Source organism: Oncorhynchus gorbuscha, linkage group LG25 (assembly GCF_021184085.1).
Source record: "Oncorhynchus gorbuscha isolate QuinsamMale2020 ecotype Even-year linkage group LG25, OgorEven_v1.0, whole genome shotgun sequence".
In the NCBI taxonomy this organism is placed as follows: domain Eukaryota; kingdom Metazoa; phylum Chordata; class Actinopteri; order Salmoniformes; family Salmonidae; genus Oncorhynchus; species Oncorhynchus gorbuscha.
In genome coordinates, this window is record NC_060197.1 from 2,418,650 (window position 1) to 2,432,946 (window position 14,297).

Below are 14,297 nucleotides of genomic sequence, written 5' to 3' on the forward strand. Positions count from 1 at the left end.
ACACTAGTTATCACTAGTAGTCCCATTTAACAAAAATAACCTCTGCTTTCAACGAGATTTCCCAGCTTTTACTCCCTAACACACACACACACACACACACACACACACACACACACACACACACACACACACACACACACACACACACACACACACACACACACACACACACACACACACACACACACACACACACACACACACACACACACACACACACACCGTGTTCTCTGTCTGAGACCCTGTTCATTTCATCAACAAAGATCGTGACAAAAATATTCGTCAAACACCTATTTTTTAGTGGCAATTGACAAGACAATAAATTACTACATAGTCCCAGAAAAAAATCAAAAACTAAACTAAAATGATTTTTGTTTTAGTTGACTAAAACATAACGAGACAAAATTATCTCTGTAACAAAAATCTAACTACTAAGTGGACTGGACAATAGTTTCTGAGACAGAGCTTTTCAATCATTTGTTAAAACTACACCTTGTTCAGTCGTGTTACCTCATTAACTAGCTATAGCTAACAACCTGGGGTGTATTCAGCAGGACGCAATGTTTTGGAACAGTCAGATGGAACAGTCAGATGGAAATATGTTATATAAAACAAACATGCCTCTCTGACATGTTGAATAAGGAATAACGTCGGCTCTATTCATGGTATTTCTATCTGCAACGTTCAGGAACGTTTTTAAAACTGAACGTGACCCTGGTAACATTACCAATAGCCTGTTACGCAAACATTTGGTGAGAAAGGAACAGGGATAGCAAACAAATTGACTGAGAGTAAATCTAACAAACAGTGCCAAAACGAACACTGGTCTGAGAGGGTCAGGAAAACCACTGAGTCTCATATTAAGAGGATGAGGTCCTGGGGGGAAGTAACAACCTCAACTTCTCTACCACTTTAACTCTCTAGAAAGCTTTCCAATCACGTTGAATTTCCTAATTACTCCATTCTGTGCTCTCAGCCTTCGCCTCTTCTAGGTGTCTTAATGGAGTGGTGCCACTCTCTGTCTGCCTGACAACAGGGAGGAAGGCGGAAATGAAAGGCTGTGGCGCCATCTTGTGCATGGTTATGTTACTGCAGCTGTCTCTCCAACATCAATCCATGTCATAGTCATCATAGCAATAATACAAACTCTACATGTCTGTTGCAATCATTCAACGTTGTATTTAGCAATAAGTGCCTTGCTCAAGGGCACATGGACAAATGTTTAACCTAGTCAGCTCAGGGATTCGAAACTGCGACCTTTTCGGTTACTGGCCCAACGCTCTTAACCGCGAGACTACCTGCCTATTCCACTTGGAATGAGTCTGCATTCTTACCAATCCCATGTCTAGGATGTAAGCAGCTTTAAAAGGAACAAGGGTAAAAGCTAAAAGCCTATCTTAAAGCTCAAAACACTTCTATATCAAGTAGATCTCTGTGGCTCAAAAGATGAATATGATTTGTCTACTGGAATGATTCATGGTGGTGTTCAGTATTTACACAGCCCAACAGCCCAAACAGCCCAACAGCCCAACAGCCCAAACAGATTTTGGTGCTACATGAAATCATCCAATAAGAATGCTCATTGTTCCATTCAATATGCTCGGACATTTGGTGCTTCCTCACATTTCTTCTGTGAGAGAGACCTGGCGATCTGTTCTGGAGATGGAAGCATTGACATCTAGCTCATTGACAGTTGCAACAAGGAAGCTCTTGCAACCGGTCTATCAAGTTAGTTGTGTGTGTGTGTGTGTGTGTGTGTGTGTGTGTGTGTGTGTGTGTGTGTGTGTGTGTGTGTGTGTGTGTCTGTGTCTGTGTCTGTGTGGAGAAAAGATTAAGAGGTGTTTTTGGAGCAACACAGCTCTAATCCCACAACAGCAGGCCTGTATATGTACACACACAGACACCTAGTTCTATTTTAAACCTTTCCACAATGGCCCTCCGCCTCTCCATCGTCTCCCCGGTCGCTACAGAATCTGTGGCCCATAGAGATTATAAAGTGATTTACTGGGAAATCAATCGAGAAACAATTCTCCCCATCACTCTCCCTCTGTTATTTATCATCTCTCTCTCATGGTATTCTCTCTCTCTCTCTATACTCTCTCTCTATATACACTGCTCAAAAAATAAGGGGAACACTTAAACAACACAATGTAACTCCAAGTCAATCACACTTCTGTGAAATCAAACTGTCCACTTAGGAAGCAACACTGATAGACAATAAATTTCACATGCTGTTGTGCAAATGGAATAGACAACAGGTGGAAATTATAGGCAATTAGCAAGACACCCCCAATAAAGGAGTGGTTCTGCAGGTGATAACCACAGACCACTTCTCAGTTCCTATGCTTCCTGGCTGATGGTTTGGTCACTTTTGAATGCTGCTGGTGCTTTCACTCTAGTAGTAGCATGAGACGGAGTCTACAACCCACACAAGTGGCTCAGGTAGTGCACCTCATCCAGGATGGCACATGAATGCAAGCTGTGGCAAGAAGGTTTGCTGTGTCTGTCAGCGTAGTGTCCAGAGCATGGAGGTGCTACCAGGAGACAGGCCAGTACATCAGGAGATGTGGAGGAGGCCGTAGGAGGGCAACAACCCAGCAGCAGGACCGCTACCTCTGCCTTTGTGCAAGGAGGAGCAGGAGGAGCACTGCCAAAGCACTGCAAAATGACCTCCAGCAGGCCACAAATGTGCATGTGTCTGCTCAAACGGTCAAAAACAGACCCCATGAGGGTGGTATGAGGGCCCGACGTCCACAGGTGGGGGTTGTGCTTATAGCCCAACACCGTGCAGGACGTTTGGCATTTGCCAGAGAACACCAAGATTGGCAAATTCGCCACTGGCGCCCTGTGCTCTTCACAGAAGAAAGCAGGTTCACACTGAGCACATTGACAGACATGACAGTCTGGAAACGCTGTGGAGAATGTTCTGCTAGCTGCAACATCCTTCAGCATGACCGGTTTGGCGGTGGGTCAGTCATGGTGTGGGGTGGCATTTCTTTGGGGGGCCGCACAGCCCTCGATGTGCTCGCCAGAGGTAGCCTGACTGCCATTAGGTACCGAGATGAGATCCTCAGACCCCTTGTGAGACCATATGCTGGTGCGATTGGCCCTGGGTTCCTCCTAATGCAAGACAATGCTAGATCTCATGTGGCTGGAGTGTGTCAGCAGTTCCTGCAAGAGGAAGGCATTGATGCTATGGACTGGCCCGCCCGTTCCCCAGACCTGAATCTAATTGAGCACATCTGGGACATCATGTCTCGCTCCATCCACCAACGCCACGTTGCACCACAGACTGTCCAGGAGTTGGCGGATGCTTTAGTCCAGGTCTGGGAGGAGATTCCTCAGGAAACCATCCGCCACCTCATCAGGAGCATGCCCAGGCGTTGTAGGGAGGTCATACAGGCACGTGGAGGCCACACACACTACTGAGCCTCATTTTGACTTGTTTTAAGAACATCAGAGTTGGATCAGCCTGTAGTGTGGTTTTCCACTTTAACTTTGAGTGTGACTCCAAATCCAGACCTCCATGGGTTGATACATTTGATTTCCATTGATAGTTTTTTTGTGTGATTTTGTTGTCAGCACATTCAACTATGTAAAGAAAAAAGTATTTAATAAGAATATTTCATTCATTCAGATCTAGGATGAGCAGTGTATATATATATATATATATATATATATATATATATATATATATATATATATATATATATATATATATATATATATATATATATATATATATATATATATATCTATCTCTCTCTCTCTATATATATATATATTCTTGCCAATCCCATGTCTAGGATATAAGCAGCTTTGAAAGGAACAAGGCTAAAAGCTAATATATATATATATATACACACACATACTCTCTCTCAATTTAAGGGGCTTTATTTGCATGGGAAACATATGTTAAGATTACCAAAGCAAGTGAAACAACAAAAATGAACGCTAAACAGTACACTCACAGATGTTTTGTGACATTTCAAATGTCATATTATGGCTATGTACAGTGTTGTAACGATGTGCAAATAGTTAATGTACGAAAGGGAAATAAATCAACATAAATATGGGTTGTATTTACAATGGTGTTTGTTCTTCACTGGTTGGCCTTTTCTTGTGGCAACAAGAATATATTATTATTATTATTATTATACATGTTGATGCTGTGATGGCAGACTGTGATATTTCACACAATAGATATGGGGGTTTATCAGAATTGGATTTGTTTTCAAATTCTTTGTGGGTCTGTGTAATCTGAAGGAAATATGTCTCTCTAATATGGTCATACATTGGGCAGCAGGTTAGGAAGTGCAGCTCAGTTTCCACCTCATTTTGTGGGCAGTGGCACATAGCCTGTCTTCTCTTGAGAGCCACGTCTGCCAACGGCAGCCTTTCTCAATAGCAAGGCTATGCTCACTGAGTCTGTACATAGTCCAGTCTCAGTGGTCAGGTATTCTGCCACTACTCTCTGTTTAGGGCCAAATAGCATTCCTGTTTGCTCTGTTTTTTTTGTTTAATTCTTTCCAATGTATCAAGTAATTACCTTTTTGTTTGATCATTTAGTTGGGTGTAATTGTGCTCTCTCTCTCCAGTAGCCAGTGTGAAGAGCATTGACCTCTCCATCACCCCAGAGACAGAGTCATTATAGGGCTTCTCTCTGTCCCCAAACACACACACGTCGTTCCCCTCCTCTTTCCTGTCCCCAGTGTCAGTGTGACGCAGTGGAAACCCCCTAACCCAAATGTAATGGTACTGTCATTTGTATACAGTAATCAGGCGAAGGAAGAAGGAGTCATGCTCTCAATGATTGGTAGTGAGGCACCACAAACACGCACGCACACACACACACACGCGCGCACACACACACACACACGCTGGTGTCACACGCTCAAGTCAAACGCTACTAATGAAGCAATGTGTTTTAATTAATAATAGTGTGAACGGGAGTCCCACATCTGACAGAGAGTAACTATTGCACTGAAATTAACTCACAAATGCACACAAACACACAAATGCAGGGGAGTGTACATACACACACACCATGCACACTCACGCACAAACGCAGGGGAGTGTACATACACACACACCATGCACACTCACGCACAAACGCAGGGGAGTGTACATACACACACACCATGCACACTCACACACACTCACAAACGCAGGGGAGTGTACATACACACACCATGCACACTCACACACACGCACAAACGCAGGGGAGTGTACATACACACACACCATGCACACTCACACACACGCACAAACGCAGGGGAGTGTACATACACACACACACCATGCACACTCACACACACGCACAAACGCAGGGGAGTGTACATACACACACACACACAGATTTTGTAAGTCGCTCTGTATAAGAGCGTCTGCTAAATGACTTAAATGTAAATGTAATGTAAATTTTTGTGCAGAAGTGAATACCTTTGCCGGTCTCTTCTCTACCCTCCTGTGGCTCTAACTCAAACTACACCCTCCTCTCAATCCTCTACAGCCATTTCCTCTCCCTCCATCTGAACAGTATACTAACATCCACCTCTGTAACACGTTTCACCTCCCCATTTGTTTTCAGAGAGGAGAGGAGAGAGGAAAGGAGATGAGGAAAGGAGAATACCTCAGACTACTGAGATGCATTCCACCCCCAGAAGAGCGAGAGTAGACAAGGAAAGCAGGCCACTGAGAGACTATTGAGGGACCCTGGACAAACAGTGTGGGTGGTTTCCCCGGTGTTGTGAGACATTGCCTCCTAAGTACTTACATAATCTCTCTCTCTCTCCCTCATCCCTTCATACCGCACTGGAGGAGAGAAAATACACCATCCTCCTCTCTTCTCACAGAAACCAGCAGGTACTCGATTTAATCAACTCTGACCACTAAATACAGGTTGTGTGTGTGTGTGAGAGGGTACAGTACATGTGTGTATCAATTCCCAGAAAGCTCTTACATATAGTAGCATATCTCCACCCTACCCGACACCCTAAACCCACTCCAATTTGCTTACCGCCCCAATAGGTCCACAGACGACGCAATCGCAACCACACTGCACACTGCCCTAACACATCTGGACAAGAGGGATACCTATGTGAGAATGCTGTTCATTGACTACAGCTCAGCATTTAACACCATAGTACCCTCCAAACTCGTCATCAAGCTCGAAACCCTGGGTCTTGACCCCGCCCTGTGCAACTGGGTCCTGGACTTCCTGACGGGCCGACACCCCAGCAGGTGAGGGTAGGTAACAACATCTCAGCTCTGCTGAACCTCAACACTGGGGCCCCACAAGGGTGCGTTCTGAGCCCTCTCCTATACTCCCTGTTCCCCCACGACTGTGTGGCCATGCACGCCTCCAACTCAATCATCACGTTTGCAGACGACACTACAGTGGTAGGCTTGATTACCAACAACGACGAGACGGCCTACAGGGAGGTGGTGAGGGCCCTCGGAGTGTGGTGTCAGGAAAATAACCTCACACTCAACGGCAACAAAACAAAGGAGATGATCGTGGATTTCAACCTACCAACCCTGAAATCAACCAACCCATCATCCCTGCAAACAACCCACCAACCAACCAATCCACCAACGTTGTAACCAACCTACCAACCCTGTAACCCTGTTACCAACCCTTTAACCAACCTACCAACCCTGTAACCCTGTTACCAACCCACGAGCCCTGTAACCAACCCACCAACCCTGTAACCAACCCACCAACCCTGTAACCAACCCACCAACCCTGTTACCAACCCACCAACCCTGTTACCAACCCACCAGCCCTGTAACCAACCAACCCACCAACCCTGCAAACAACCCACCAACCAACCAACCCACCAACCTTGTAACCAACCAACCAACCCTGTGACCAACTCTTCCACCCTGTAACCCACCAACCAACTCACCAACCATGTTACCAACCCACCAATCCACTAACCCTGTTAGCAACCCACCAACCCTGTAACCAACCCTGTAACAAACCCACCAACCCTATAACCAAACAACCAACCAGCCCTGCAAACAACCCACCCACCAACCAACCCACCAACCCTGTAACCAACCCACCAACCCTGTAACCAACCCACCAACCCTGTAACCAACCAACCCACTAACCCGGTAATCAACCCTGTAATCACCCTGTAACCAACCCACCAACCCTGCAAACAACCCAGTAACCAATCCACCAACCCACCAGCCAACCCTGTAACCATCCCACCAACCTTGTATCCAATCAACCCACCAACCCTGCAACCAACCCAGTAACCAATCCACCAACCCACCCTGTAACCCACCAACCCTGTAACCAACCCACCAACCCTGTAACCAACCCACCAACCTTGTATCCAATCAATCAACCAACCCACCAACCCTGTAACCAATCCACCAACCAGCCAACCCTGTAACCAACCCACCAACCCAGTAAACAACCAACCCACCAACCAACCCACCAACCTTGTATCCAATCAACCCACCAACCTACCAACCCTGCAACCAACCCACCAACCTTCTAACCAACCCACGAACCCTGTAACCAACCAACCCTGCAACCCACCAACCAACCAACCAACCGACTCTGCAACCCACCCCCCAACCAACCCTGCAACCCACCAACCAACCAACCTTGCAACCCACCAACCACTCACTTACTGAAGGGTTTCCCCAACCAACCAACCCTGCAACCCACCAACCAACCAACCTTGCAACCCACCAACCACTCACTTACTGAAGGGTTTCCCCAACCAACCAACCCTGCAACCCACAACCAAGCTGTGTGTTCCAACGATCCAAAGATGACAAAATCTGTCAGGGGACCATGTGACCACCACCTGTGCTCCACGTGTCATCATCTATCTGTTCTGTGGACTAAAGATAGATCCTAATAAACAAACTTGAAAATGAACATTTACTAGCAGAAATGTGTGTGCTTGCTTCTACTGTCTTCTTCAGTCAGTATTTCTATAGTAGCGTATGGGGAATAACAGCAGTGTGTTTTCAGCAAGCACATTAAAAAACAGTAATAACCAGCAATAACCAGTAATAGACTCACATTGATGAGTTCTAACTCCCAGATCTTCTTGACCAGTTCCATAGAGGTGTATCCGTTGATGAGGAAGGACTTAGTGTAGTCTCCCAGCTCCAGAGACTCCAGCCACTCAGCCACTGACGTGGGGTTGTTACCGTCATAGCCAATAGGACGCACCTGGAGGGGGAAGGAGGAGGGGACAGACTGTCACTAGATGATATGAAGAGCAATGATACCGGACACTAAAACTAGGGTGGGGGGCAGAGAGGGAGGCAGGGAGGGAGGAAAGGAGGGAGGTGGGCAGAGAGGGAAGAAAGGAGGGAGGGGGGAGAGGGAAGAAAGGAGGGAGGGGGCAGAGAGGGAAGCAGGGAGGGAGGGGGCAAAGATGGGAGGCAGGGAGGGAGGGGGGCAAAGAGGGAGGCAGGGAGGGAGGGGGGGCAGAGAGGGAAGAAAGGAGGGAGGGGGCAGAGAGGGAAGAAAGGAGGGAGGGGGCAGAGAGAGAAGAAAGGAGGGAGGGGGGCAGAGAGGGAAGAAAGGAGGGAGGGGGCAGAGAGGGAGGCAGGGAGGGAGGGGGCAAAGGGGGAGGCAGGGAAGGAGGGGGCAAAGAGGGAGGCAGGGGGGAGGGGGCAGAGAGGGAAGAAAGGAGGGAGGGAGCAGAGAGGGAGACAGGGAGGGAGGGAGCAGAGAGGGAGACAGGGAGGGAGGGGGCAGAGGGAGACAGGGAGGGAGGGGGCAAAGAGGGAAGAAAGGAGGGAGGGGGCAGAGAGGGAAGAAAGGAGGGAGGGGGCAGAGAGAGAAGAAGGTAGGGAGGGGGCAAAGAGGGAGGCAGGTAGGGAGGGGGCAAAGGGGGAGGCAGGGAAGGAGGGGGCAAAGGGGAGGCAGGGAGGGAGGGGGCAGAGAGGGAAGCAGGGAGGGAGGGGGGCAGAGAGGGAAGAAAGGAGGGAGGGGGCAGAGAGGGAACAGGGAGGGAGGGAGCAGAGAGGGAGACAGGGAGGGAGGGGGCAGAGGGAGACAGGGAGGGAGGGGGCAGAGGGGGAAGGGAGGGAGGGGGGCAAAGAGGGGGAAGGGAGGGAGGGGAGCAAAGAGGGAAGAAAGGAGGGAGGGGAGCAGAGAGGGAGACAGGGAGGGAGGGGAGCAGAGAGGGAGACAGGGAGACAGGGGAGCAGAGAGAGACAGGGAGACAGGGGGCAGAGGCAGACAGGAGACAGGGGGCAGAGGGAGACAGGGAGGAAGGGGGCAGAGGGAGACAGGGAGGAAGGGGGCAGAGGGAGACAGGGAGGAAGGGGGCAGAGGGAGACAGGGAGGGAGGGGGCAGAGGGAGACAGGGAGGGAGGGGGCAGAGGGAGACAGGGAGGGAGGGGCAGAGGGAGACAGGGAGGGAGGGGCAGAGGGAGACAGGGAGGGAGGGGGCAGAGGGGAAGCAGGGAGGGAGGGGGCAGAGAGGGAAGAAAGGAGGGAGGGGGGCAGAGAGGGAAGAAAGGAGGGAGGGAGCAGAGAGGGAGACAGGGAGGGAGGGGGCAGAGGGAGACAGGGAGGGAGGGGGCAAAGAGGGGGAAGGGAGGGAGGGGGGCAAAGAGGGAAGAAAAGAGGGGAAGAAAGAAAGGAGGGAGGGGAGCAGAGAGGGAAGAAAGGAGGGAGGGGAGCAGAGAGGGAGACAGGGAGGGAGGGGAGCAGAGAGGGAGACAGGGAGACAGGGGGCAGAGGGAGACAGGGAGGGATGGGGCAGAGGGAGACAGGGAGGAAGGGGGCAGAGGGAGACAGGGAGGGAGGGGGCAGAGGGAGACAGGGAGGGAGGGGGCAGAGGGAGACAGGGAGGGAGGGAGCAGAGGGAGACAGGGAGGGAGGGGGCAGAGGGAGACAGGGAGGGAGGGGGCAGAGGGAGACAGGGAGGGAGGGAGGCAGAGGGAGACATGGAGGGAGGGGGCAGAGGGAGACAGGGAGGGAGGGGGCAGAGGGAGACAGGGAGGGAGGGGGCAGAGGGAGGCAGGGAGGGAGGGGGCAGAGGGAGACAGGGAGGAAGGGGGCAGAGGGAGACAGGGAGGGAGGGGGCAGAGGGAGACAGGGAGGGAGGGGGCAGAGGGAAACAGGGAGGGAGGGGGCAGGGGAAACAGGGAGAGAGGGGGCAGAGGGAAACAGGGAGAGAGGGGGCAGAGGGAGACAGGGAGTGAGGAAAGGAGGGAGGGGAAGCATAGCCTGTGCTGCATGTAAAATGATGACTTAAATACAGAAATTGGATATAAGATTCTGAATTCCATACCAACCCTTAGCACCCAAGGACATGATAAGCATTATAGAGAAAATCCCACCTAGCCATTCAGAGGGAGAGGCAGGGCTAGTTCCATACTGCTTACAGAATAGCTATCTAAATCCCTCAGATCAACAAGGGGTGTAAGGGCTAAAGGTTTATTTAGGATTAGGCAAATGCATCTTATTCTTCCCTATATTTACTTGGTATGGTGGTATGGTTGGTATGGTTTGTTGTCTTTTGTTGTCTTTTGCAATACAGTCAACACGACTTCAGAGGAGAAGAGCATTCTGCTTTTTCTCATAGAAGAGGATATATCTGAAGTAATAAGGATTTGGCATCCTACTTGGGTCTTTGGAGTGAGCACATCATGTGACATTTACCTAAAATGTGCATCCTTCTTTCCACAAGGTGAGGGAGAAGAGAGAGGATTTCTCTGTCGTTTGAAAACTTTGCAGGGATGAGAGAAGGAAAGTGCTGACTGAGATGAAATTTAAGAAGATTGGTTACCCAGAGTTCCTCCCTCTCTCTCTCATTTAATTGACAACTCTCACTTAGTTGGGTATATTGGCTGTGTGTGTGACTGCACAAGGAAAGACTCAACCATTTTGAATGTTATATCGTTTTTAGAGCGATGTTCTATTGGCGAATAACTCAGATACACATGAAAACATGAAATGACCCCAGGATTAGATAGAACGTCGCCCAGAGATGCACAAATACAATATTTAATATATACTGGTGAAGAGCTCATCTTCTGATGTTATCCCCTCCACAGAATCCTAATGATGCTGGATTCATTATTACTGCTGTACACGCAAACGCACGCACGCAGTACTGACCCTGGGCAGTAGGCGTATGGCCTGTAGCAGCCTCTGTCTGTGGGCTGAGTTGAGGATCCCGATCTCCAGCAGGTCCTGGTCCTCCACCACGTTACTGCCCTGCATGGGGAACATACACATGACATCATCAGCCCATTGATCAGTGATCAGTGACATCATCATGCAGAGATCTCTGTTCACTACTCCACCCATCCCAATGCCTTGTTGTGAGGGGTATCTTGCATAAATGGCTATCAATAATCTAACTGGTTTCTTAGTTATTTTGTTAGTACTTGAACTATTTGCACATTATTACAACACTGTATATAAATATTTATGACATTTTTTTGTTAAAGCCCCTTAAATTGAAATGTAATTGACAGTGAGAGACCGAGTGAGAGACAGACAGACAGACAGACAGACAGACAGACAGCGACAGACAGACAGACAGACAGACAGACAGACAGACAGACAGACCGACAGACAGACAGACAGACAGACAGACAGACAGACAGACAGACAGACAGACAGACAGACAGACAGACAGACAGACAGACAGACAGACAGACAGACAGAGACAGACAGACAGACAGACAGACAGACAGACAGACAGACAGACAGACAGACAGACAGACAGACAGACAGACAGACAGACAGACAGACAGACAGACAGACAGACAGACAGACAGACAGACAGACAGACAGACGAGTGAATAAAGGACAGAGGAGAGAGGGAGAGAGAGATAGAAAGAGAGAGTTTGAGAGAGAGAAGGCACCAGAGAGGTGAGGTGCTGGGAGTTGTCTCTCTCTCTCTTGTGGAGCCCCAGCCTCAGGCTGTACTAAAGCCCAGACACAGATCACACCTGGTAGGGGGAATGAACGTGTCACTCCTCCACATCTCATTCATCCCCTCTCTTGGCCTGGCTAGACAATAACACAGATAGCTATCGATCTGGAGCACAGAGGGATGAAGGAGGAATGGAACGGCAGATTTCACAGCCATCTTTTTCATGTCATCCTCAACGTGAACCTCTAACCTGCTGCTCTCTACCGACCAAGAGCCATGGGCTTATGTTGTATTTATGTACTGTATAGGGCGGTACATTAGGGTAACATGATGCTATTGTATTATATTAGAGGACGTACGTTGCAATATCTTAGGGCATAAATACAGTTGTATTGAATTTACTAGCCAAAGTGTTGCACTACATGGGAATAGAGGGCCATTTGAAACACACACAGTCTCCTCCAGTGCCATTGTACGATAGACCACTCAGGCTGATTAAGAGAGCACAGAACACCCAGCATCTGCTACAGTCACCGCCCTACACCGTCAGACCAGAGTAATGGCACCCAGAGCCGGGGCAGAGACGGATGGTTGGGGCTTCAAAGACATGACTAATCACTCGCCGCTGGTCTCTGACAGGGGGAGATAGAGAGGCTGAGGGTGTTTGTCTTGTTCCTTCTGCCCTTCTTTTCTATTCATAGAATATCTCTCTCTCTCTCTCTCTCTCTCTCTCTCTCTCTCTCTCTCTCTCTCTCTCTCTCTCTCTCTCTCTCTCTCTCTCTCTCTCTCTCTCTCTCTCTCTCTCTCTCTCTCTCTCTCTCTCTCTCTCTCTCTCTCTCTCTCTCTCTCTCTCTCTCTCTCTCTCTCTCTCTCCATTTCTCTCTCTCTCTCTCTCTCTTTCTCTCTCCCTCTCTCTCTCTCTCTCTCCATTTCTCTCTCTCACACACACACACACACACACACACACACACACACACACACACACACACACACACACACACACTATGGCTGCATTTAGACGGGCAGCCAAATTCTGATATTTTTGTCACTAATTGGTCTTTTGACCAATCAAAGTCCATTTCAGAGCTCATCCGATTGTTCAAAAGACCAATTAGTCTAAGAAAGTCTGAATTGGGCTGCCTATGTACATGCACCCTATGTAATCACTTCATCTCTGCTCTGGGGTTACCTGACATATTCAACTTTGACCCCTGAGCTAATGATGACATTAGCAGGGTAGGTAGAGGTTTCCCGTAACAACCCCTAACCAGGGATGATATTATTTTCACTTCATGACAGTTAAGGTTAGGATCGGGATAGGTTCAACTTCTACCATGACCTACACCGTCATTGGCTGCATCTCAATGGTTATAAATGGCTTTCTTTTCTCATATCCTTCCCTTCACGACCATTGATTGTAAAGGGCTTGACAAATTACAGCAATATGTTGAAAACCTATCTGGTCCTATCTAGGAAATGAGACAAGGAAAGGAAGCTGTTAGGGCCTAAGGGTATAGTAATGCCATGTATAGAATAAACATAACTTCTGGAAGAGGAAGTCTTTAAAGATGTTTGTTCTATATTAATTTTCTTTAACATTCCATTTCTATAACTTCGCTAAACTGTACAATTCAATGCTGTAATACCTGTTCAACACCACACACTGCTGCTCATGATCCCAGATTATTTTGATGTACTTGTTCAACATAGCATGAAATATTGCAATATCTCTATGTGTTAATTGAATATAGCAAATAATGACACACTTTACCTAAGTGCTTTTCATTAACAGCAAAAAAACTTGTCCACTTCACTGTGTCAATTCAATTGAACTGTTGATAGGTCTATTATCAAGACCATAGTAGTGCTTTCACACAATGCTTCGGGTCAAGCTTCCCTTAAAAGGCAGAAATTAAAATTCATGCAGCCCAGGATTTACATGCCACAGTCAAAGTGACAGAGGGAAGACATTTATATTCTGAAATGGTACAGAAATCCATTATCGAGACCAACAGGAGATCAATGACTAGCTAGTACAAATCACTCAGTCTGTCTCCATCGGGGGTCTCGCTCTCCCGCTCTCCCACTCTCCATGGGAAACATATGTTAACATTGCCAAAACAAGTTAAATAGATAATAAACAAAAGATAAATAAATTATAAAAAATGGGCAGTAAACATTACACTCACAAAAGTTTCATAGGAATAGAGACATTTCAAATGTCACATTATGTCTATGTACAGTGTTGTAACGATGTGCGAATAGTTAAAGTACAAAGGGGAAAATAAATAAACAAATATTGGTTATATTTACAATGGTGTTTGTTCTCCACTGGTTGCCCTTTTCTCGTGGCAACAGCTCATAAATCTCGCTGCTGTGATGTCACACTGCTATTTCACCAAATATATATGGGAG

The 14,297-nt window shown here is 47.9% G+C and overlaps 1 protein-coding gene across 1 annotated transcript in view; it reads right to left on the reverse strand.

Annotated features, from left to right (window-relative positions):
• Window positions 1–14,297, reverse strand: part of LOC124013588 (ankyrin repeat and sterile alpha motif domain-containing protein 1B-like) — a 474,760-nt gene that overhangs the window by 66,269 nt on the left and 394,194 nt on the right. The window contains 2 exon segments of the mRNA XM_046327903.1: window positions 8,054–8,206; window positions 11,117–11,215. Coding sequence (XP_046183859.1) covers window positions 8,054–8,206; window positions 11,117–11,215 — 252 coding nt within the window.